Consider the following 24830-nt stretch of genomic DNA (forward strand, 5'->3'; position numbering starts at 1 on the left):
TTCGTTTCAAGGTGTAGCATTATGACGTCACGTCATTTTAACAATCAATCAATCAAGCTCAACTAGTTAGTAGCAGGAACGCGAAATGCTCAGTTGTGTATGATATATGATAGTGATAATGCATTATTATATGTATGTATATATAAGGAACTATAAAGCTACATAGGCGTTCGTGAGACAGAATATTAGTGTAGTAAAATTTGCAAAGTAGTAACGAGATTACGTGTATAGGATTGACAAGGGTAAAAAAACAGAAATATTAAATTATTATGTGGATGCAAGATTTATAGTGAAAACATAGAGCCTTGACATGCGGATAGCATATAGCGATCTAGTACTACTACTACTAATATCGTGGAGATACATCAACATGATCTCTTGGTCCTGCACCAGCTGTACCATGTGTAAAAGGTATATTATGATTGTGTTGATCATGTCCATTTACACCATGTTGATGAGATGCTGAATTTTCACTATATCCTTGACCAGTTATTATTGGCGCGGTAGAGTAGGCATTTTGATTATGGTTATGAGTGGAAGTATTGATTTGATGTGCTGGAATAGTATTATTTCCAATAACATTGATATTACCTCTACCTAAACCAGTTTCGTCAATTGATTTTTTGTTATTATAACCATTTCCATTATTATTGTTAACGGTATTAGCTATAGTTGTATTTGAAGGTATTTCATTTCCTTCGTAATATGTTGATTGTGATCTTCTAGGTCTTGATTCAGCTAATTGATGTAACAAAATTTCGATTCTATCTAATCTAGCTTCTAATGGTCCTGGATGTCTTTCAAGATCAAACACCTAAAACAATGCAACGAAGAAAAGTTTAGCGAAAACAACTATTTAGATAGTACCTAAAGTGACACAATGATTTAAACTTACAGCTTCAGATGGACCAGCAGTTAAAAGATCACCTAAACCTGGACCTGTAACGGCTAATGTTCGACCATTTGATTCTGTTGCTTTTTCTTCGTCTCTGACAGCGTTAGGATGTCGACTATTATCTTGATGTACTGCACCTCCAGCTTGAGAAACAACTAAAGGTTTTGGTGATTCTGTGTCCGCATCGGATTCTGGGCCGAGTACAGTTTCATATTGTAACCATTTTAACATTTTGTAGAAACCTGCTGCGATTATTGCACCTAAACATGGACCCAACCAATAAATCCAGTCTGTTCAAATGAACAGAAATTTAGAATAAAACATTTAGTACAGTTAATGATCGCTCACGCCAAGAATGACAAAAAAATTTAACTTACGATAACCTGAGAAAGTTCTTAAAACAACTGCAGGACCGAAACTTCTAGCAGGATTCAATGATCCACCGGTGTAATATACACCTAATAACTCAGCGACAAATAATGCTAATCCAATACCAATTGGAGCGATGAAAGTGGCTTTATGCTTTTCGGCAGCAAGTAAAAGAATCGCAAGCATGAGTCTAAAATGACAAGTATTAGCATTAATCCTTTTTAAAGCAGATCACTCTTTGTACTAAAGATTTATTAACTCACAAAGAAGTAAGGAACATCTCAATGAATAAACCTTGTGCAATTGAAGTGCCACCACCTAAAGTTGTTCGTACGTTTCTATGGGAATGAATGACATCGTCAATCTTTACTCACACCGCTATTTCTATAGTGTTGTATACTCACAAAGTACCTGGAGTGATAGCTTGAATAATCGCAGCACCCTGAATAAGAGTTCCATTGAAGATCAATCAGCATGTACACCTTTAACACCAAGGGATCCCATGAATAAACAGACATGCATGTTATCAAGACTTACAGTAATTCCACCTAAGATCTGACTGAACGTCAAAAGGGCACCCCTCAAAGGTGTCAAAGCTCCGACTAATACCATACCAAGAGATACGGCAGGGTTGAACAAACCACCTGAAACTCTAAAGAATATCCATGCATTTACAGCTAATGAGAAACCGAATGATAAAGCGATATATAACCTGTGGAAGTAAAAGTGGACCATTGGGTATCAGCTTCAAGGATTACCTTAAACAAGATACATGACCCAAACTGAGAAACAGAGATTGTACTTACAAATTCGATGTATTGACGGTAGATGCTGCTGAACCATCTTGACCAGAAGTTGTTGAACCTGTTACTGATGTTGTAGGGATAAGAGCAACGCTGTAATATCATGGAATTGATCTATGAGCCAATAATCCTTATATCCATTGTTTTGAACTTATCCAAAAAGATAAACAGCTGATCAGAATAAGAAAACTCACTTTGTTCCTCCTAAAGCGAAAATCATAAATAATACCGTACCGACATATTCACCTATCATAGCAATAAAATCTAGAACGCATGATATGAGAATCGTTAACAAAGATATCCTCTCTTTAGACAATACATATCGAATGGATCTTGATGAGTCACACTCACGATTTTTAATAGCTAAAGTAGCTGGACCCTGTTGTGGTTTTTTCAAATGCCATGTTACTGGATTTCTTCTTCTTAATTGATCTTTTCTCGTTGGATGTGATGCGGGTAAATGTGATGTAAGATCATCATGAGTTCTTGGTAACGACATCTTTGAGTCAAAATGATACCTATTTCACTATTACTCTACTATTTCAGCAACCAGCGGCGATTGATTGATGAGTATATTAGTCAGTGAAGTAAAGGAATCTATGATAAAATGTATAATATGATTAAACGAATTTAACCAAGTCTCAGTTAAACATCAAACACCATTTGGTATATATACTATTGATGTTAATGATCAGGATCATGATTTGATGGCGAATAGGTTAGTCACATATCTTTTTTTTTGGTATACAAATGACGATAGTAAAAAAGCAGCTGTTTACAAAAGAGAGAAGAAAAAAAATCAAAATCTTGCGTTTAGACGTCATGATGCCGTGAATGATTTTCTATTTCTGTCACTTTATAGGCTACGGAATATTTTGTTTCCTTCGGCGTAAGTGGGGCTACTTGGATTTGATACAAAGTACTGTATGCAGCTGTGAGGGATGTCTGGTAAGTTAAGTGAACATGGTTACTGTTCGATTTTAAGAGCGATTCAAATACCGTTATTTTGGGATTTCAAAAAGTAAGAATTTCCTAACGATGAGACCAAGATTACTCATACAGTAGCTTGTCGATCGAAAGGGATAAGTCAAGATCTGCGTCACAGGAACGGGGTTATTACCTTCAGAATACCAGACTAATCGCCGGGTCTTTTTATTCCTAAGGTAATCCTCCATCTCATACAATCCATCAAACTACCTGACCAAGCTCTGGGTTAATATACAGACAGAGTTTAAGAGTAGATGCGTATGGTGAACACATCGAAGGAGACCTGTGCAAAGTCCCAAACAAGCACGATATTTTAGACCGATTCCAGCAATCTACGAATATAATTGTGCGTAGTAACCGTTGTACTCGTTCTCGTTCGTCTGTCATCTCATGAATCCATGGAGATTCTATGCAAGATGTCCGATAGGTCTGTTGCATATATATGGGGTGATCTTGCTGAAGAAATCAAAATACAAGACAGTTTGTATTTGCAACGAGTACACGTCCAAGATACTGATACGCACTCGATTGTAGGTGGTGAGGCTGATAGCAGAAATGAATAATATTGTAATGATAATGATATATAGGCTCTTCGCTCTGCGCTGCGCATATTCATTAGATAGACCTGAATACTGTCATCTGACGTCAAGGATGTCAATTCTTGTACCTTTTATCTCTGACTTACTAGACCACTGTAGCTTGTTCTCACTCCACCATTTCACACGTGTAAGCTTATCATACCTTGTCCACCGTAGGATGGCTTAATATTGCGTCATCTCACACTATTCCTGTTATGATGACAACCTCGAATGTAAAAGGTAGTAACAAGTCATGTAGACATCAGAAATAGCATATGAGAATATATATAAAAACAAGCTACTTAAGACTTTTCATATCGAACAGCAATTGATCAAACTTTTCAAACGCTCACATATACTTTCTACAAAAGTAAATTAATCAATCAATCAATCAAAATGGCTGAAAACGTTGGTAACACTGCTCAACCTGCTGCCGGAACTACCGGTGGTGCTGCTCCTCAACAAGATTTCCTTGGTAAGTGGTTTATATATACAGTAATGAGTAACTCTACTACGTGATGATAGCTAATATCAGTATCATCTTGATTTTGATTGAATAGATAAAGGTGTCGATTACGGACTTAAACAAACTGGACATGGTCAATCAGCTTCAACCACTGAGAAAATCTCTGATGGTGTTAGATCCGGTTTCAAAAAGGTAAATTCAGTCTTTCCGGATACATATAACCCTTAAATAAACGATATCAATGCTGATTCTCATGATACTTTTATAGTTAACCGGTAAAGATGTACCAATCCAAGATAAACAATAGATATTCTATACGTTAACAAGGTGATAAAGGGAAAAAATAACAGTCGGAAGAAGTTTATTTTTGTAGCATATATGCAATTTATGACTCCGTATTATTATGATCGAGTTTGCATGTCGCAAGATGCCTATTTTTTGCTATTCCTCAGCTATCATGATCGTAAATAAGATATGATAATAGGTTTACGGTTTTGAACTGTACACTAAGGAACCTTGCGCATACAATTCAGAAAAAATCATGTGGTTAAGTAATTACCTCAAGTGAAGGTTCCAGTGGCAACTTCAAGAGCGGTGTCCTCAAGTTGACTTCGCATCAAGCTGTTACCACAATGCTTACACGCTTATCTATTTTGCAAACTTAATGATTTGAGGTTTACAATGTAATGTTTGCAATGTCTTTGCATGCTATGCTTTTGAAGAAATATCTATTGACTCTATGTAAAAGATTCTATGAACACATTGTGATATGAATTGGGGTATTTATATGTATAAAAATGTTTTTTTATGTTACTTCGTTTTGTTTGCTATTTCCGAATCCTATAAAGCTACACATTTGGAACAAGAAGATTGATCGTAATTAAAAATATTTTCAAATTTTTTGTTTACTCATCTTGATCAAGTTCACCTCTTGAATTTGCTCTTCTTTTAGCTGCATTACCTGCTAAAGCTCTTTTAAAAGCATCTAAAGATAATGTATTACCAGATTGAGAAGCTCTTCTATGGAATTCCATTTCTGCTCTTTTTTCTTCAGCTTCTTCATTTATATCTATAGCACCTGGTGAACCAGGTCTTGAATTTATTGGTGAACCAACAACAGAATCATTTCCAGTTAATTCATCTGAAGATTTCCAATTTTGATTTTGTTGATTTTGACCAGGGAAATATGATCCAGATTTACCTACACCACTAAATGAATTTGATCGACTTCCAGCAGGTGTTATAACTGGTGTTACATCTGGTGTAGGTCTAGTTGAAACTCTATCTACAGGTTGTTCGATAATCAAGTTAAATGTATTTGTATTTGGATCCCATTGAGCAGTAACATGTGATAAATCTTCAACTAAGAAATCGGGTCTTTCTTTTTCTAATTCTTCTCTGTGATGCGATGTACATGTAGCTAAAACTAAAGCACCAGATGCTTTACCTGATCTGATACCTGTTGGTGCGTCTTCTACGACGAGGGCTAACGATAGAGGCAACATCAGTACTCAAGTCAGTTAACCGGGAAGGACTGAATAACACTTACACTCAAATGGAGATGCGTTACAACCTGATGCACCTAAAAGGTATGGATCAGGGAAAGGTTTACCTCTTGTTACTGAATCAGCGGTAACGAAAACTTTTGGTACAGGTAATTTGGCAATTGGAATAGCTTTTCCAGCGTAAAAGTATGTAGCTATAGGAGTTAACAAAAAAACATGATATTATCAATATTGATCTTACTTCTATGAGTATTCGTGGAGATATTATCAGTCTTTAGACTCACATGAAGTACAAATAGCCCATTTTTCTTCACCATTTCTTTGTTCAGCTTCAGCACCTAAATCAGCTAATAATTTTGCTACACCAGGTAAAACTTCAATACCACCACCACCTGAATTTTTGGCAATATCTTCTGCTGAAGTTAAAATTGCGGTTTCAAATCTTTCAGTTTCAGTTTTTAATAATTCTGGATCTGTAATTTTACACCATTTTTTTAATACATCAACTGTTCTCATACCGTGTGCGGCTATTAATAAATTTTCATATGAACATATCAGCTATGGTTATTATTCCCATACATACACTATTTTTTCGAAGAAACAGTACAAAATACTCCCAAAAAAAAACTTACATCTTAAAATATCATCTAAATCTAATGGATAAGTTTTTGCGAACAATTCCCAAGCTTTTACAACAGCTTCAGAAGATCTAATTAAAGTACCATCCATATCAAATAAAACTGATTCAACATTAATTGAAACTATATGTGGCTCTGCAACAGGTGTAACTTGACCTGAAGCTAATCCAGCGAAAGAACCTCTTCTTGAAGGTGCAGCTGAACCAGGTAAAGAATTTGCCGGTGAAGGCATTGCTGACATTGTGAAAGCTGATTTTGTAAAGACGGACATTTTGTACAGACAAGGTTGTTAGGTTATGTAGAAGATATGAATAAAAATTGTTATATAGTATATATATAATAGACAGAGCTTGTGATTTGATGGCAAGCTTTTTTTTTTAGTTTTTGAGATATGAGATAGATGAAGAGGAAAAATAACAAAGTTTGGAAAAAACAGATGAATTGAATGATGATGTGGATAGAAGTGAAAGTGAAAGTTGTCAGAATGATGATTGGTATTCACAAGACACTGACGAGAAAAAAAATAAAGCCGATCTCAAAAGAAAAAATCTTTTGTCTACCTGAACCACAAACTAGAGTGGTAACCGAAAGATTTGAGATTTGACAGGATAAAAAAGTATCCTTCCGCTACCTTAGCTGTCGCATAGATCTTAGATTAAAACGTGTAATATCAAATTAAGGTAATACCTATATTCATCACATCATCATCATGTTTACATTGACCGTGAAACACCCCAATTAAAAGAACAGAAGAAGTACATCCGTTTTTTGACCGTGTACGACAACAGAAATGAGGGTGAAATAACTGAGAACGCCCTTAGAAATCCCATCTATCCTATTGTTTCGGACTAGATACATACAGTACAAAATAGTTTCTCACTCCAAAATAGTGTACGTGTACTACTTGTACTACTACTACTCCAAGGGACCGAACCCCGTTTTACGTTTCACGCATCTAAAGCTTTGATTGAAAATTTTTTATCTATCATACAGCGTAAGTGGCTTGATCACATTTTGTTCTATGGTGCGACCTTGGAAACGTAAAGATAATGAAAATTTTCATTTCCTCTCGCGCTGTCAGAGCAGTGAGCTAAATCCGAAACGTATCATCCGCAAATAAATTTCAAACCCTCAGTGTTTGTGCAGGTGCTAACTGTATCAATTAGACAAATAATAATGCATAAAACCCGGCGGTATGGTGAACGCCCCCTTTTCTTGACGTCACATCTATTAACCCTAAAATTCGAATATTCCGACGATTGCCTTTTCTATATGAGGTATGACTTCGTTTAAAAATTTTCAACTTGAGATGCTTTGGGGTTGATTGTTTGACAGCTGTGTCTCATGATCTTATGATCAGCAGATGGGAATGCATCATCATAGATCTAAATCTGATGCGTGATCCCCGGGACGAGGTGAACCCATAGAAATGAATTGTCTTACGCCTTCCAAGATTGACAAATTTGATCTTTAAAGTGTGGCTTGGTAGGTTAGTTGCAGCTTTGGTCCCAGCACCACTTGTTCGTCTTTGTTTAATTCCGTTCAATAATGACCTTTGAGGGTCTTACAGAATACATACAACATTTTAGCGATGATTCATCATTTTTTGTATTTTGTCTCAGGGAACGGAAAAAGTCTAAAAGCAGTTGAATTACTTGACTAAATTCGGTGTGAATAAGGGGTGTCTTTGGACTGAGCTATAGCCGAACCCGTTGCTATAGATTATTTTGGTGGTGTGACGTTTCGGATCTCATTTTTAAAACTCCCAAAAATACAACGTGTTCTACGGGAAAGATTTTTTTCCCCCGTTAACCCAAAAGCCTTGATTCACCATCGATTTTTATTGTCTATCATATCTATCTGTCTAACAAAGACGTCAGTCAAGTTTTGTTCAATCCTTTTCAGAACTATACAATTTTCATATCGTTAATCAATAACATCAAAAAGAGTTGAAATCACAACTTTGTATATCATCATCTCAGTAACCCAATTCAAACATTAAAAGAAATTATCAATTAAATTACACAAAAATAGCCAACATGTCACCTCAATCAACTGCTCCTTCTACACCTGATGTCGCTAGAGATTTCTCAGATCTTGAAATCTCATCAACAGTAACCACACCTGGTGAGTTCTATTAGTGATGTAGAACAATGAAGAGATAGCAGACCTCATGCTAACGTCGTCTTTACTTTAGCCGCTACAAGACCTTCTTCACCTATTCCAGCTGCTTTACCTCCATCACCACTACCTTCAGGAAAACACAAGATCTGTGTTATCGGATCAGGTTCATGGGGTTCAGCTTTAGCTAAAATTGCAGCCGAAAACGCATGGAAAAGAAATAGTGAATTCCATTCTGAAGTAAGAATGTGGGTTAGAGAGAAGATTGTGAGTTGATCTTTAAAAAAAAAATGGATATTATAGCCTTATTTGAAGTATTTCCCTTGAGTCATAGCTAATTCAGTCCAATCTCGATTTATAGGTAAACGGTAAACCACTTACACACGTTATAAATCGAACACATTTAAATTCAAGATATTTACCTGATATTAAATTACCAAAGAATTTAGTTGCTACACCACATTTAAAAGATGTTGTCAAAGATGCTACATTAATTGTATTTGTTGTACCACATCAATTTTTACATACAGTTTTACAAGAATTAGGTAAACCTGGTGTTTTACATCCACAAGCAAGAGCCATTTCAGCTATAAAAGGTGTTGAAGTCAATGGTACAGATATTGAAACTTTTGCCAGTTTAATTGAAGGTAGAGTAGGTACACCTTGTTCAGCTTTATCAGGTGCAAATATCGCTTTAGAAGGTGAGTTTTTGTTTCCGAGTTTACTTAACACGCTTGCCGTGAATTTCATAAAGAACAATTTTCACTGACTCAATGACTTTGTTCTTTTCCTACTACTTCAGTCGCTATGGAGCAATTCTGTGAAACCACAATTGGTTGTCCAACACATGAAGATTCCTTACTTTGGTCTGCAGTATTTAACGCACCAACTTTCAGAGTCAACGCAGTAGAAGATGTCAACGGTGTATCACTTGGTGGTGCGTTGAAAAACATTGTTGCTTTGGCAGCTGGTTTTGTTGATGGTTTAGGTCTTGGTGGTAATACCAAAGCTGCCATCTTGAGAATTGGTTTAAGTGAAATGACTGAATTCTGTTTAGAATTCTTTGAAGGAAGTCAAAGAGAAACGTGAGTTTGATTTTCTGCTGTTGATTACCGATATTTTACGCTTTGATCTCTTTTGATCGTCAATCTGATGTAACTTACGATCAATCATCATTTGAATCAAACAAAATGGTCCGAGCTCAATGCTGATTTATGATTCATGATATTAGCTTCTCGAATGAATCAGCAGGTATTGCAGATTTGATTACAACATGTTATGGAGGTAGAAATAGAAAATGTGCTGAAGAATTTGCTAAAACTGGACAATCATTTGATTTCATTGAAAAGAAATTATTAAATGGTCAAAAATTACAAGGTACTGCTACAGCTGAAGAAGTACATAATTTCTTGAGAGCAAGAAAAAGAGTACATGCTTATCCATTATTTGAAAAAGTTTATCAAATTGCTTTTGAAGGTTTACCACCTAAAGCTTTAGTTCAAGGTTTATAATCAAGTTAAAAGGAAAAGGACATAATATATCGTCCATAACCATACATTTTGTAGCTAGTAGATAATCTCCCACCCAACCAAAAAAAACAAAAACCCAAAACAAAACACATTTTAATCATAAACATACAATTAAAAACCACACATGGCTACTTCTGTCCATAGCATATAGATATAGATTTAAATATAGATGATGAATTATGAATGTCTTACATACATACATACAAATACAGTAGTATTTTCAAACCATTACAAAACAGTCTAATATCCAAGCATCCTTTGAATTGGGTTGAATGCTAATTCCAATTAACGGAAATGCCCCTCAATTAGAAATTTTAGATCCGAGATTACCTATTTTGAGAGTGTGAAAGTGATGTTTTCCGTTCCTTAACCGAGATTCAATAGTGATCCGCGTGTGTGGACTTTTTTAACTTTTCGTATTATTGGAAAACAATCAATTATAAACGTCTCAAAATTAAGCGAGCTTGGCATTTTTAACCTGTTCCAACTGTTACTCATCAGGTGATGATCATTCCCATTTTTCATCAAAGTTTTGTTGATCCATGCTTTGTTTTGAATCGATAGTTTGATTCATACATCTACAGTATTGATATCTTTACTAATCTAGTCTTTATATATATCATAACCTTGAGCATTTCGCAATCTACTGTCATCCTCATAGATCAAAGAGCTCTACTTTCTATTCAATCGCCACCCGCGATGGTAACAACTTTATCCGATGAAAACAATAATCATGTAAATAACAACAACAATAATACAGGTATTTCACTCCCACTGGATGTATTGTCAAATATAGCTTCACTTATACATCCACCATTCAATGCACCACCACCACATGCTGAACCAAGTTCAATTCCACAAATCGATGTAATTCATAATGTTGATCCTTCACCTGCACCACCGCAAAATCATTTACAATTATTATCATTATTGACAAGATCATCTTCACGTGCTTTAGAGGCTGCTAGACCATGGTTATGGGAAGATGTCGATGTTTTATCAGGTAGAGGTTGGTTAGCAATTGTTAATGCTTTAACAGAAGAAATCGTTGAAATTGAAGAAGTCTTTCCTGAAGCTGGACCAAGCTCAATTCCTGCTAATAATGCAACTACTATTTCATCAATTTCCGAAGTAATGTCAAATTCAATTTTAGCTATTGAAGCTCATAAATCTCCTGCGACCTTGAATAATGGTTTTCCAAATTATATAGCTATACCGCCTTCATCAACTTATCCCAACCCTTATGGAGATATTTCAGTTAATAGTCCACCTTTATCATATTCACCACCACAACCTTCACACATCCATGAACTTCTTACACCACCCGGATCTAGAGGAACTTCACCTCATCCAAATGGTTCATATTTTGATGTCGCGTCTTCTTCAACAATTCCACCTCCTCTCGCTAGAACGGCTTCTCATCCTACTCCTACAGCGTTAAAAACCAAATCAACTCTTAGAGGCAGATCAAGAAGTCCACGCCGAAGCGTCAATTTTGATACTGAAAGTATTTCATCGGTCCTTACAAGAAGTAGAAGTAACAGTTCAAATATGCCCGGAGGAAGTGGATTCTTAAGACGTCAGACTAGTCTATCAAAAGCTCATCATTACGATGACTTAGAAGACGACGATGCTGATGAAATCCAAGACGAAATTACCCCTTTACGTGGTTTTGCTGAAATGAAAAGTCCAATTATTACAGCTAGAGGTGCATCAGAACATAAGGAGAATGTCAATCCCGATTTATTGCCACCACCTGGTCCCTATATTCGACATTTGAGTTTCACTAACTTTAGAACTATCGGAAGTAGACGAAGTCAGGAAGAAGCCGTCAGAGGTAGATTCGTTACTGGAGGAAGATTAGAGGGAGTCATCAAGGTAAGTGAATTCGATCTTTGCTGTATGACTTGGCTAATGATGTTTTTAGAACGCACCTAATTTGGTCACTCTTTGTATGACCGAATATGTCGATTCAGCTCTCAGTTATCCAGTCATTGAAGAACTCTTTTTCAGAGGATACCGAAAACCACGCTACCATTCCCCTTCGAAATCCCTTACCCGTGTACGATCCCTTTCAGTTGGTCCAGCAGCATCTATACCTGATTACGATCAACTAGACCCTCCACGTCCCACTTACGCGCCCTACGAAGATGAAACGGAAGAGCAGAAGTGGAAGAGAAGATTGGTATTTACACCTATGGAAGCACTTGATTTCACTGGTTGTGTCAGTAACAATTACCAAGAAGCTATGAATAGGTTCTTCGCTACTTGGCTTATGCCTGATGATGATAGTACAGATGATGATAGAGGTCGTGAAAGATCAAGAGGTGGAGCTAGATATAATAGATCAAGAAGTAGATATGGAGGATACACCACGCCTGAAGTCACAGAAGATGAAAGTGATGCTTATGGGCATAGGCCGAAGAGGAAAGTGCCAAAATTCAGAGCTTTGAAAAGATTATCTCTTAGAGCTTGTACTAGATTAGAACCGACCGTCATCACTGGAATCGTCTTCGCCTGTCCCAACGTGACCCATCTCGATCTGTCCGGCACCCGAATCCCCTCTGACCTTTTAGCCTACCTTACCGAACGTTGTCCAAGATCATTACGACTCACATCACTCAGTTTGGCTCGATGTCCTCGACTAGATCCTCAAGTCATTGTCGACTTTTTGTGTCGATGTCCAGCGGCTCGAGATCTGGTCGACTTGAATTTATTCGTCAATCCAACTCAAGGTAATGTTCTACAGCAGAACGACCTTATGCGTCTAATCACCGAAGCACCATGTATCAAATCTGGTCGATTGAGATATCTCGATCTTTCATCCGCTCGATTTACACCTGCCCATCTGACTCCCGACGTCTTCCCTCAACAGCCAAGCTTAGTCAGTTTAGGTCTTTCCCATATTCCAACCTTAAGTTTACCACCCATTGCCGATTTCCTTCTCACTGTAGCACCAAATGTCGAAGTTCTTACTCTTACCGGTACTGCCACGACATCATCTTTAGTACCTACTTTATCACCATTACAACTTACATTAGAATTACATGCAAGATTAATTAATCCTTTAACTACTGTACCATTTTCATTATCGAATTTAAATATATCTGGTGGATCACAAGGAGTTAACTTGAATCCTGGACCTACAAGATTAAGAGTATTAGAATTATCACCCAGTATCCGAAGATCAATTACACCAAATGGTGAATGGCAAATTGTAAAATCAAAAGGAGGTAGGGGATGGTATGTTGACCTTTCATCAGGATGGAAAAGATTAGATGGTGATTTTGAAGATCCAAATTCAAAATCTTGGGAATTCGTTAGACATTTACCTAAATCTGATCAAAGAAGAAAATGGTTAAATTTCTTATCAGAATCAAATGGTAAAGTTGGATCAAATGTTGGTTGGCATTCAAGAAAAATGGAAGTTGTAAAAGGTATGGGTATGTTAGGTAGAGAAGAAGGTTTAGCTGGTGTAGGTGCTTTTGCTTTTGAAGAGTAGAAAGTAAAATGTTCTGAGAAATTATAAAGGTAATAATAACAATAATTCATCATAATTTAAACTGTATATATCGTATAATCAAATCAATTCTTGTGCATAATACATATCACAATCTCAATTCATCATGTTCATATGCATTCATCATAATCATTCATTATAACCCATAACTTGGTTCGGGATCTCTTCAATCTATCTGCGATTGAAACACGATTATACTGTATATGATAATTGCCATAACACAACTAATCACAAAGCCAACAACAGCAAACAATAGCACAACAAACATCACAACAATCCGAACAATCCGGACAAGTGCGAGTCTTCTTTGGTTGTTGCAAATGATCTTCGTTGGGATGTGATTGATTTATACCTTGTCTTGTATTGTCATCACGACTAAAACCAAAGTTACCATTATTGGAAGTAGATTCGGTTGCTTGACTTGAGTACTTCATTTTGTTAGTATTGTTGTGGTTGTACGGCTCGTTGCCTCGATAAGTAGGACCATACGAGTGATTGTTGCCTGCATTCCGACTCTGATCTAGCGATTCATTTTGATTTGCAATTATACTAGGTAATATATCTAAGGGTACACCTGTTGAGTCTGTAGTTGATGAATCGACTTGGTATTGCGGATTTAAGGGTTTCAGATAAAGTCTAGGTGGCAATGGTGGTCCTATGTCATCAGTATGATCAGTATCAGTTTGGGTGTTGGGGTTACCTGGACGGCCGTAATTAGACCACCTTTGACCGTAGGTGGAAGCTTGAGGCTGACTTTGAGAAGCTAAGTCAGTATATCCTCGGTAAGTTGAGGGACCTGTTGAGATTGAGGTATCTTGATCAGGGTACATGTTAAAGACTGAATTTCGGTGGATTCGTAAAATGTGAGAAATCGGATGATGATTTGAAGTACTGTAAGATTATATGTTGATATATGATTTATGGTATATATTGTATCAAGGAGAATGAGTTTGATCGTTGAGGGTTTATTATATATATGATGCAAAGTTCAGTAATTACTGCATAGCTAATGACTAACAAGCTACATACATTCAATGACAGCTACAGATTGTACAATATGATGTAATGCCGCTCCTTTTCCTTCAACGCTCCACTGTTCACTGTTGGGGGGTAAGTCAATCAAAGGAGAGTATAAAACTGTTGTAAGACGATGCAATCGGTACCCCATATGGTAATTCAGACATACTGCATATCGAATCGATACACTAACTCTGAATACCCGTTAAAAGCAGGTTCTATGGAGAATGTGGCATAGGCCTACATGCAGTACAGGTTAGTTGGATTTCAGCAATCACAGCTATTGCAATCACCACAACTAGTACAAACAGTACAACAAGCCTCATAGCAATCACCACACTTCTCACAAGCCTTGTCAGCAGAAAGGCAGAATAAGGGTGTGTAATCGACTCTACTCTTTTTGTTTGCTCCTGAATCACTTGAATGGTCGAAGTTTATTGTTGTTGTGGTGGTGGTGATGTCGTTATCCTGTCGTACATTTTCGTTGCTGCCACTTGATGAAGGCTGAACTTGATCATTTATACCACTTCTTCCTGTCTCATTACGCATACCACCTCTGTCGACAGCATATTGGTAATTGTGATAATCAGATTGATGACAACGATTTTGCCTTCCACCTTGATCAGCTTGTATACTACTGTTGATGGTGTCGTTGGTGCAAGTGCTGTTTTTAGAAGTTATGGCTTGAGGTATGGGCATTAGGTGGGATTTGAGGTCGTAAAGCTGAATCGTCAGAAGCAACAGATGATCTACCAGTAGCAGTATCAGTTCCTTCGGGCATGTCCTTGATGTGATGGTATGTTTGGTGTTGTCAAGTGGAAAGGGCTGAAGAAAATTAAAGTCAAAAGAAAACCCAAATAATTTATGTATATCACGGGAGAGTAGACATGATATACTGTATAGGCTCATAGCCGTACAACATGCAATACTGTAGCAACCGAGGCGTGACTCTCTGTTCATAAGAACAGATATGTTCTCAAATCTGAAGCACTGACGTTATGTCATTCCCTTTTGCGAAACAGGGTTGGATCTACCAGGGTAGAGACTTATCATAGTGCTGCTATGAGGCATGAGAAGGAACGCTCTCCTTTCATGTCTGAATCGCATCATATTGTGACTTGAATTTGTCGTACTGTGTGTATGAGAAGGCTGTGACCATGGAAAGTAATCGTTGTCATATTCAGACGCAATATAACCAACCATTATGAACTGGTCAAGCTAAAAGCCGCCACCGCACCCGCCGTCGCAACAACAGAAGCATCCACTACAATCACAGTCCGGATCAAAGCCATCGCCAGAATTGTGAACAGGTATGACTTGTTGTGGGGTCATTGAAGTATCATATGGTAAAGGTGCTGGATCTGATCCTCCTCTAAAAGCATTTGCAGTGGCGTCTCTAACTGCTTCTCTCCCTATTCCTTCTTCTTCTCCTTCCCTTTCGGTTGAGATAGCAGTATCAACAGCCGCTCCTGCTAAGCCTGCCACTGCTCCAGCGGCGACCATGTTTCTAACCCTATGGGTGGCATTGCTACCCGATGACCGTGTAGTGTCGACTTGATAATCTGAACGAGCTGGACGATGGTATACTTATATTCTTTCAGGGCCCACATTTCGATGATGATATTGTCTAAGTTGAGAAGTATCGGTTGCATCTTCAGATGTGATAGATCCGGCTGTGAAGGTGGTCAATGGTATATCTGATCGAGTAGCGTTACTATTAGGGGCATTGACAGCTGGGGTTGCACCATCATTAAGTGAACGGAAGTGTCGAGCATGAGCTCGTGGTGGAAGTTTGAGTGGCTGTTCGAACGAATTACTGTGTGTTCTGAATATACCCGTCTCTTGTTTGGACCGATTGCTAGAAGTTGCGACTCGCGATTGAGCATTTAACGAGGCATTTGAAGTTGTACGATCAGAATTCATGGTGGAATTGATGCTATAGGTTTATCGGTGCCCAAGGGATATTCTGACTACCTATATATGGGCCAGAGAATAGGGTTACCGAAAGACCAAAATCCACGATTTTGGACGCGTATTTATACGCTTCAGTAGCATATGTGACTGTTATATACGACTTTAAGAGCTCTTTGGATACCCATGAAGCGGAACTACATCGGTGTTGGTCGAATAACAGAGGCTGTGGTCGAAAAATCTCTCTGGAAAGGTAATCTCTTTTGTCATTACCGCGATGTAAGGAGGGTATTGTCATAGTGGTAAATTATAGGCGAGGAAAGAGAACTTGATTTGAGCTGAGACAGGCGTTGATATCAAATATCTCCAACATGACTCGCAGATCCATAAGCGAGATCTAGGTTGTTATTAAGCGATGTATGGCGAACAGCGAGTCGAAAATCGGATTTGCAACGATAGGTAAGACATTTCGAGCTGATCAAAGGGAGGTGACGAACGTTATCGCTTGCGCATCCCGGCCGTTTCTAATAGCCTGTAAGGCTGATCGAATACGTTGACAATTTCTAGATCTTGTGCTGTTTGACCAGACAGTCATCCGTTGTTTTACAGCCTAAAGCTAGACTTCCCAGCTCCTTGCACCATTAGGCGGTTTATCAAAGAACCTTCGACCTGCTTTTGCTTGTTCTCTTTCCCATTCTTCTGCCCAACTTCTATTCCCACCACCGACAGTTGAAGGCGTATCATCCCATAACCTGCCCCCAACAGGTTGTTTCGATTTAGCGATTAAAGCTAAAGCTCTTTCTCTTTCTGACAATTCTCTAGCTTTTCTGACTTCAGCTGGGTTTGAAGGCTGAGATATATTAGATTGTTTATGGTGATGATGTGGACGATGTTGTGTTCCATGGGAGCGGGAGATCGATGAAGATGAAGTAGTAAGTAAGGTCGATATATGGGTTAAGGGGTCATTACGATTTTTTGAGCGAGCATCTTTACGTCTACGGGAAATGAATTTTCATATCAGCTTTTTGCTCATAAAAAAGAAGGAATCAACGAAGATTCGTAAGATGCTTACCGATCTCGTTCCCTCCGTTCTTCCGCTTCTTCGCCAATTTCCCTATCTTCAATTCTCTTCAGATCCTTATCCACATACCAAGGTTTAGTCTCTTTATCTGGTCTGCCAAGATACAATGTGAACGGGTCGGCTTCTTGATCTTTTTTAGCTTTGGCAATTTCGGCCAAAGTAGGTTGAGTTTTATTGAGTCTTGGCTATAATATGTAGACATTGGTTAGCTGGGAATATAAGCGATATGTTCAATGCCAAAACAACTTACATCCCTTTCCAGATCAGCAAACAGGTTCAAATGACCATCCGTTTCCCATTTACCCATTCCTCTTGCTCCACTATCTTCATCATCTTCATCATATTTTGCTTTATCTTTCCCCTTGTTTCTCCTAGCTGTCTCACTTGGAAAATCAAAATCTAACCTATCTCTCTTTTTCTTCTCCCGCTTTTCTTCTTTAGCTTTCTTCTCTCTGTGTCTTTCTATGAGACTTTTACCATGACCATGATCTTTGTCTCTTGAACTTGATGTAGATGGTAAATTATCGTTGTCAATCTGATTATCTACATAAGAGGGGGATCCAGCTCGTCTACGTAAGGTTGATAATCGATCTTGAGCTTCCTAGAAAGTTGACCGCAAGTAAGTAAGTTTATTGCATGCTAGCGATAATGATGCGGAATAAGCTTACAGCATCCACCTCTCTTTGCTCTGCTGCCAATTCTTCTGCTCTGGCTCTAGCTTCATCTTCCCGAACCCTCTGCTTGTTCTTTTCCAGATAAGGATGGTACGATTTGTGACTAGTATGTATGTCAGCTAATTTGGTCAGGAATTCTAGGGTATGGTTGGTACACTTACTGCAGGATCTGTAGTCGAGGCATCCTGGTCCGCTTTTGATCAGATCTTAGCTGAAGAAGAGAAAGAGAAGAGTATTAACAAGGTGAAGGCACAAATAATCATTACTTCGAGGTACTGTTAGGTGGCAACGTGAGGTGGAGGATGCGAGCGTATCTTACGTAATTGTGTCCCCCGCCCCCGTCCCCTCCCCCCCTCTTCGCGCGGTGGTCCGCATGCAATCAGATGTTTGGGACGAGATATAAGGAGAAGACAATGATATGCATTTTCACATGTATAAAAGCGTACTGGACAAGGATCTCGAAGTCTGCCTCAACTATCTCCGGCTTTACCATTCAAACGATTCCTGGATGAATTTGACTACAATCCCCCTTTTGGCTCTTGTGGTAACTAGATTTCTGACTGAATCAGCCATTCCTTTTGGGCCACTAACGACTACTAAAGTACCTGTATGATCATCTGACTTAGTCAATTCCGTATCGATAATCTCTTCTAGATGTAATCTTGTTCCAACTGAAATATGAGTTTCAATACCGTCCCAGCAAGACTTTTCGGGATCTGAGAATACTGTAGTAGGGAACAGCTCTTGGACAGAATCGACTAAAGATTGACTTCTACTTGACCAATATAATTTGATTTTTGTTGATTTCGATTTATGCGGTGAATCTCTTAAAGTTAATAATTTAGGTAATAAAGCTGTTATACCTACACCACCTGAAATACAGATTATTTTGTTATATCTATTTGATTCATTTACGTATTCATTCAAGAATGATCCAGATCCATGTGATCCATATGAACCCTCAATCATGATTGGAATTGGTTTTGGTATTAATCCTAAATTTATAGGAACAGCGAATCTTGATAACTCTCTGGTTATACCTTTTTCCATCTTTAACAAAATGGTTATTTTGTTTCCTTCTGGATTGGATTTGATACCACTCGTATTGACGATGCTATTAAGATGATTATTGTTCATTATTGGAATCACAGTGAGTCTATTTTATTCGATATTTCACCATTTTCACTTGATTCCAATCTAGGTGTAGTGGAGCTTTCACTTTCATTTTCGTGCCCATCTCCACCGAATTTCTCTTGATGATCATAGGTAGGAGAGGATGTAGTCGTGTTAATAGGTGGTGAGGAAGAATTGAAAGAAGCAATTGAGAAAGGATGTGATTCCCATGGTCTAGGTAATAAAGATTTTTTCCAATTTACGTTTAAGAAATAGATATAAATATAGCCTGAATAGATTGATGAAGTAGGTATATCTAATCTTAAATAATCTTGATCAATTTGATAAACTAAAGCATGTTTAATTCCACTTTTTGACATTCTAATTAATCTTACTACTCTATCGTAACCCCACACAGCTAATGCGATATAAATCCATAATTCGTATCCCCATTGATGGTCGTATCTCCAAATAATGTGATACCAACAACCAACTAAAGTCAAAATAGCTAAAGCAATGTGCATGATAACGAAAAATTCATACATCACTTTTCTAATTTTTTTTAGAGATAAAGGAAAAACCATTAAAGATAATGTTAAAGTAGCTAATATACCCATAATCCAATATGGTGCTTTTGACTCTTCTTTATAATGTTCTAAACCTTTACCTAAGTAGATCTGTAAATAGATAGCAGAGTGTAAACATGCTTCTAAAGTTGCTATTACCCCAACGGTTTTATGTAACAAGATGAATGTTGAATATGACCAATTTGTCAACCACAATAATAAATCGTTTCTACCAGAAAATAAGGTGAGTAAAGGAAGATTGGCAAAACTAAGTGCGCCTGTACGATTTGCTATATACGTAGCTATTTCCAATGTTCTTGTTGTCCACCATGCATTAGGTTGAACAGATTTATACTGTAATGAGGAACACAAAACATTGATGAAGATCCACCAACCGATAAATAAAGATTGACCTCTTGTAGGTAAATTCAGTTGACCAAATAAGGGAAAGTTGATTGTTTGTGTATGCAATGATGAGTCAATGAAATACGCATTGAAAAGGTTGGTGAGTCGATGAGGAAATGGAAGGAATCGTGAGAAGGATAGGAAAACAGGTAAAGCGAAACATGTACTGATTAAAATGATACTGAAAGAATGCAAGTAAAGTTAGTGCTACATACTGTTCTTGCTGCCACAAAATCAAAGGGCTCGATGAGAAATATCAACTTACCTATATTTACCATGGAAAGTTTCAGCTCTTTGGAAATTAGATAGAATATTATTATTTGCTATATACGCTTCTTCATCCACTAAGACAGGAGTGGATAATGGTGTATCTTCAGGTAAAGTTGAATTCGGTGTTGACATTAAACTTGTTAATGATTCTTGATATGTCATTGAAGGATTTGGTTGATCTGGCTTAACACCAACTACGTTCAACCACCACCAATGTTCTATATCACCTACAGTAGTTTGCGTTGTATCACAATGAGCTTTCATGCAGTATGCAATAGTCTGAAGGTATTCTTTATTCGTTGCTAAACAGTTTGCGGAAGCCATCATGTTGCTACTTTACCATCAGTCGAGTTGTTATCCATATCCATATCCATATGATCATGCATCTGTCTAGACGATAGAACAATCATTGAGATTCCTTGCATACTTTCATCAACATCTTCTGGTTTACAATATAAATACGTTGGCGCGATATTTTTACATGTTTGACAACATACTGGATTATACATATTTATACCATATCCAATTAATCCATACCCTTGTCTACCTGTGGACGACGGTGTAATAGCTTGGATAGACTGACATGTTAACAGCAATGTGACCGAAATCACAATGTTGAACCATCTCATTATGAAGAAGAGCTTTAGAGTATGGTCAGGCGTCAATTGTGTTAATAGTGCGGAGGTGGATCAACGATAATTATTCAAAGTTGTACTCAGTTCATTGATCCATTTTATATATGCATAATTTTCAATAGACCTTATAATATTGGCTTAGATACCATCTCCAAGCTATTCCAGAAAAGTGCCTTTGATGGAAGGATGCAGAATAGAAAGACAATTGACCAATCAATAAAAGGGCTCTTTGTACAGTAATCATGTACTCGAGTACATTCCAGGAGCCACTTTTGTCCGAGCGTTGATAAAAAAAGCCTCGCGCCATTTTTGTCAATCTCTCGATCACAAACAAACTCGTTTTGGGCATTCCTTCCGGCTAACAAGTACATATAGCGGTCGTTGTTATATGAGTTCAATGGGAATACACATGAAAGGTAAGCTGTTATAATAACTAGCAGTATGGCGGAAAGTTTTGCTAAAATTTCAAACCAAGTGTGCGAACATTATATTATCGAAAGCTCTAAAACGATGCATATACAAGAAATCATGATAATGTTATTGAAAACATGAGAAATTAAGCTACATCTATATAAATAAGCTAGCTGTAGGGAAATTCCATTATTGAAATTTATTTTTATTGACTTCTTTACCAGACTACCTCTATACAACCCACTACACCACCTAAATCTACGAACGAGTGGTTTAATCGACTTCTTCAACTGATGGACCATCTTCATGAGATGCACCAGCACCGCCGGCACCTGGGAATCCACCTGGAGCAGCTCCTGGAGCACCACCTGGTGCGCCACCTTGGGCACCGTAGAATTTGGTCATGATAGGGTTGGCGACAGCTTCCAAATCTTTTTGATGTTGTTCGATCTCTTCTTTAGAAGCAGATTCCATAGTGTCTGGAAGGAAAAAAAACGTATCAGCAATATGTAGGACAATAATTGGGAGCCGAGCTACTTACCAAGAGCAGAGATGACTTCATCGACTTTAGCTTGTAGAGTTTCACGATCTGAACTTTCAAATTTGTCTCCTTGTTCAGAGAGAGTTTGTTTGAGTGAGAAAGCGTAAGATTCAAGTTGATTTTTGACTTGAACGCGCTCAGCAACTTCCCTGTTTAAGATGAAGAGACATCAGCGTAAGATCAATAAGAGGAAAAGAGGGAAGAAAATGATACGGACTTATCTTCACTAGCATATTTTTCTGCTTCAGCCAACATTCGTTCGATTTCTTCTTTAGATAATCTACCTTTATCGTTGGTGATGGTGATCTTGGATGATTTACCGGTGGTCTTATCGGCGGCGTTGACGTTTAAGATACCATTGGCATCAACATCGAAAGAGACTTCGATTTGAGGAACACCTCTTGGTGCAGGTGGGATACCGGCAAGTTCGAATTTACCAAGTAAGTTACAGTCCTTGGTCTTGGCTCTTTCACCTTCGTAGACTTGGATAAGTACACCAGGTTGGTTATCAGAGTAAGTTGAGAAGACTTCTGATTTTTTGGTTGGGACAGTAGTGTTTCTCTTGATTAATGGAGTCATGATACCACCAGCGGTTTCGATACCCATAGATAATGGAGCAACATCTAATAAGAGTAAATCTTGAGTGGCTTCTGAAGTATCACCAGTTAAGATAGCAGCTTGAACGGCAGCACCGTAAGCAACAGCTTCATCAGGGTTGATTGATCTGTTTGGTTCTCTACCTGAGAACATATCTGAAACGAGTTTTTGAATTTTTGGAATTCTGGTTGAACCACCAACTAATACGATTTCATTAACTGATGATTTATCAATCTTGGAATCTCTGAGTACTTTTTCAACTGGGTCCATGGTGGATCTGAAAAGATCTTGACAGAGTTCTTCGAATCTAGCTCTGGTGATTGAGGTGTAGAAATCGATACCATCGAAGAGAGAGTCGATTTCGATAGAGGTTTGAGCAGCTGATGAAAGGGTTCTCTTGGCTCTTTCACAAGCAGTTCGGAGTCTTCGGAGAGCTCTGGCGTTTGATGAGAGATCTGAATGTAAAGTCAGTATATGTATTCATGTGGAATAGAAAAGTTGTAACTCACCTTTCTTGTTCTTTCTCTTGAATTCTTGTACAAAGTGGTTGACTAATCTGTTATCGAAATCTTCACCACCTAAGTGAGTGTCACCAGCAGTAGCTTTAACTTCGAAGATACCTTCTTCAATGGTTAAGAGGGATACATCGAAAGTACCACCACCAAGATCGAAGATAAGAACGTTCTTTTCACCTTCAGATTTTTTGTCGAGACCGTAAGCGATAGCGGCGGCAGTTGGTTCGTTGATGATTCTAAGAACATCGAGACCGGCAATGGTACCAGCATCTTTGGTGGCTTGTCTTTGAGAATCGTTGAAGTAAGCTGGGACAGTTACGACAGCTTTTGAGACGGTTCCACCGAGATAAGCTTCAGCGGTTTCTTTCATTTTGATTAAAACCATTGATGAAACTTCTTCTGGTGACTATATATATAGAGATTAATCATCAGCATATGATCGTCAGAGTAGTAATGCCAGGCGTGATATAACTTACAAAGGTTTTCTCTTCACCTCGGTATTCAACTTGGATGATTGGTTTACCAGCTCTGTCAATGACTTTGAATGGCCAGTGTTTCATATCGGCTTGAACTTCAGCATCACCGAATTTTCTACCAATCAATCGTTTGGCGTCGAAGACAGTGTTGTATGGGTTCATGGCGACTTGGTTCTTGGCAGCATCACCAATTAATCGTTCAGAGTCGTTGAAAGCGACGTAAGATGGGGTTGTTCGGTTACCTTGATCGTTGGCTGAAGGAAAAACCCATGTCAGTCTCTGATATTCCTGAAAGTTCTACGATTGCGAGATAACTTACCAATGATTTCAACTCGATCATTTTGCCATACAGCGACACAAGAGTAGGTTGTACCCTAATTAATGAAGATTCTAGGTCAGCGGCAAATCTTTGTGACATACAAGGTAATTATTATTTGAGGAAGGTGCAAATACTCACTAAATCAATACCGACAGCTTTAACCATTTTGGATATAATCTATATATGTGTAATGTAATGTAAAAGGAAAAATAGGATGTGTTTTGTTTGTTGTTTTTGTATCAACTCTTTTTAATAATTTAGCGAGTGAAAATAAGCCTGAGGAAAAGAGAGAAAAAAAAAAAGAAAAGAAGGAAAGAAAGATGAAATGTTTTTAAGTAACAGGGGTAGTGATTGGGATGGGATGGTAGAATGGAATCGTTCAACGGGATAGGTAGGTAATGGAACAAGCTGGATAGTGAGGGAAATTACCAGTTCACACCGTAACAAAGTAGGAAATTCTATCATGGAATCCTCCAGAAAGAAAATCAAAAGAATTCACCGTAGATAACGTATTCATAACCATTACACGTGGTATGACGAGATGGGTAAAAAATCAAAACCGAGGTTGGAATTTGCATTATTGGGAAGGCTCAATTAAGGAAACTTACTGGAAATGTTAGGGAAACAAACTTGACAAAACATCCCGTCGACCGCGGACGAAAGGACTTTTGCCACCCATAACCAGGATCGCAAGAAGGGATTCGAAATAACCAGGGAATAGCTCGGATGCCGAAGAGCCACGTGGTAGCGCCGATGTTTGGTAGTAAGTAGAAGCTTGCTAGAGATGTTGAGAAAAACACATAAACTAGAGATAGAGAGAGATATCTGAGCGAAACGAGCTGCTGGCAAGCTGAAAGATACCACAAGATGTGAACCACGAAGACTGCC

The 24830-nt window shown here is 38.0% G+C and overlaps 12 protein-coding genes across 12 annotated transcripts; 3 read left to right on the forward strand and 9 right to left on the reverse strand.

The window, feature by feature from the left end:
• Positions 1-346: 346 nt before the first annotated feature.
• On the reverse strand, positions 347-2566 carry L201_001157 (uncharacterized protein; the record flags this gene model as incomplete). The annotated part of the gene is made up of 9 exons (XM_066216950.1): positions 347-814; positions 896-1185; positions 1273-1454; positions 1528-1602; positions 1669-1706; positions 1802-1976; positions 2071-2160; positions 2262-2331; positions 2419-2566. The coding sequence occupies 9 exons, from the start codon at positions 2564-2566 to the stop codon at positions 347-349; spliced, it is 1536 nt and encodes a 511-aa protein (XP_066073047.1).
• A 1462-nt stretch (positions 2567-4028) lies between these two features.
• Positions 4029-4405, forward strand: L201_001158 (uncharacterized protein; the record flags this gene model as incomplete). The annotated part of the gene is made up of 3 exons (XM_066216951.1): positions 4029-4107; positions 4193-4290; positions 4367-4405. 3 exons carry the CDS (start codon positions 4029-4031, stop codon positions 4403-4405), a joined length of 216 nt encoding a protein of 71 aa, XP_066073048.1.
• Positions 4406-5003: 598 nt separating this feature from the next.
• L201_001159 (uncharacterized protein) lies at positions 5004-6512 on the reverse strand (the record flags this gene model as incomplete). The annotated part of the gene is made up of 4 exons (XM_066216952.1): positions 5004-5584; positions 5648-5797; positions 5888-6130; positions 6236-6512. The coding sequence occupies 4 exons, from the start codon at positions 6510-6512 to the stop codon at positions 5004-5006; spliced, it is 1251 nt and encodes a 416-aa protein (XP_066073049.1).
• A 1768-nt stretch (positions 6513-8280) lies between these two features.
• Positions 8281-9873, forward strand: L201_001160 (glycerol-3-phosphate dehydrogenase (NAD(+)); the record flags this gene model as incomplete). Its single annotated transcript, XM_066216953.1, has 5 exons — positions 8281-8368; positions 8439-8629; positions 8724-9063; positions 9165-9447; positions 9594-9873. The coding sequence occupies 5 exons, from the start codon at positions 8281-8283 to the stop codon at positions 9871-9873; spliced, it is 1182 nt and encodes a 393-aa protein (XP_066073050.1).
• A 717-nt stretch (positions 9874-10590) lies between these two features.
• On the forward strand, positions 10591-13393 carry L201_001161 (uncharacterized protein; the record flags this gene model as incomplete). Its single annotated transcript, XM_066216954.1, has 2 exons — positions 10591-11769; positions 11819-13393. 2 exons carry the CDS (start codon positions 10591-10593, stop codon positions 13391-13393), a joined length of 2754 nt encoding a protein of 917 aa, XP_066073051.1.
• Positions 13394-13635: 242 nt separating this feature from the next.
• On the reverse strand, positions 13636-14241 carry L201_001162 (uncharacterized protein; the record flags this gene model as incomplete). The annotated part of the gene is made up of 1 exon (XM_066216955.1): positions 13636-14241. The coding sequence occupies one exon, from the start codon at positions 14239-14241 to the stop codon at positions 13636-13638; it is 606 nt and encodes a 201-aa protein (XP_066073052.1).
• A 1405-nt stretch (positions 14242-15646) lies between these two features.
• L201_001163 (uncharacterized protein) lies at positions 15647-15931 on the reverse strand (the record flags this gene model as incomplete). Its single annotated transcript, XM_066216956.1, has 1 exon — positions 15647-15931. One exon carries the CDS (start codon positions 15929-15931, stop codon positions 15647-15649), a length of 285 nt encoding a protein of 94 aa, XP_066073053.1.
• An 84-nt stretch (positions 15932-16015) lies between these two features.
• L201_001164 (uncharacterized protein) lies at positions 16016-16351 on the reverse strand (the record flags this gene model as incomplete). Its single annotated transcript, XM_066216957.1, has 1 exon — positions 16016-16351. One exon carries the CDS (start codon positions 16349-16351, stop codon positions 16016-16018), a length of 336 nt encoding a protein of 111 aa, XP_066073054.1.
• A 604-nt stretch (positions 16352-16955) lies between these two features.
• L201_001165 (uncharacterized protein) lies at positions 16956-18278 on the reverse strand (the record flags this gene model as incomplete). Its single annotated transcript, XM_066216958.1, has 5 exons — positions 16956-17334; positions 17412-17605; positions 17671-18021; positions 18089-18197; positions 18256-18278. 5 exons carry the CDS (start codon positions 18276-18278, stop codon positions 16956-16958), a joined length of 1056 nt encoding a protein of 351 aa, XP_066073055.1.
• A 302-nt stretch (positions 18279-18580) lies between these two features.
• Positions 18581-19144, reverse strand: L201_001166 (uncharacterized protein; the record flags this gene model as incomplete). Its single annotated transcript, XM_066216959.1, has 1 exon — positions 18581-19144. One exon carries the CDS (start codon positions 19142-19144, stop codon positions 18581-18583), a length of 564 nt encoding a protein of 187 aa, XP_066073056.1.
• Positions 19145-19239: 95 nt separating this feature from the next.
• L201_001167 (uncharacterized protein) lies at positions 19240-20775 on the reverse strand (the record flags this gene model as incomplete). Its single annotated transcript, XM_066216960.1, has 2 exons — positions 19240-20359; positions 20444-20775. 2 exons carry the CDS (start codon positions 20773-20775, stop codon positions 19240-19242), a joined length of 1452 nt encoding a protein of 483 aa, XP_066073057.1.
• Positions 20776-21767: 992 nt separating this feature from the next.
• L201_001168 (heat shock protein HSS1) lies at positions 21768-24107 on the reverse strand (the record flags this gene model as incomplete). The annotated part of the gene is made up of 7 exons (XM_066216961.1): positions 21768-21973; positions 22036-22184; positions 22253-23087; positions 23142-23553; positions 23624-23877; positions 23943-23997; positions 24081-24107. The coding sequence occupies 7 exons, from the start codon at positions 24105-24107 to the stop codon at positions 21768-21770; spliced, it is 1938 nt and encodes a 645-aa protein (XP_066073058.1).
• Between the last annotated feature and the right edge of the window lie 723 nt (positions 24108-24830).

The sequence above is a fragment of the Kwoniella dendrophila genome, chromosome 1 (assembly GCF_036810415.1).
Source record: "Kwoniella dendrophila CBS 6074 chromosome 1, complete sequence".
NCBI classification, from domain to species: domain Eukaryota; kingdom Fungi; phylum Basidiomycota; class Tremellomycetes; order Tremellales; family Cryptococcaceae; genus Kwoniella; species Kwoniella dendrophila.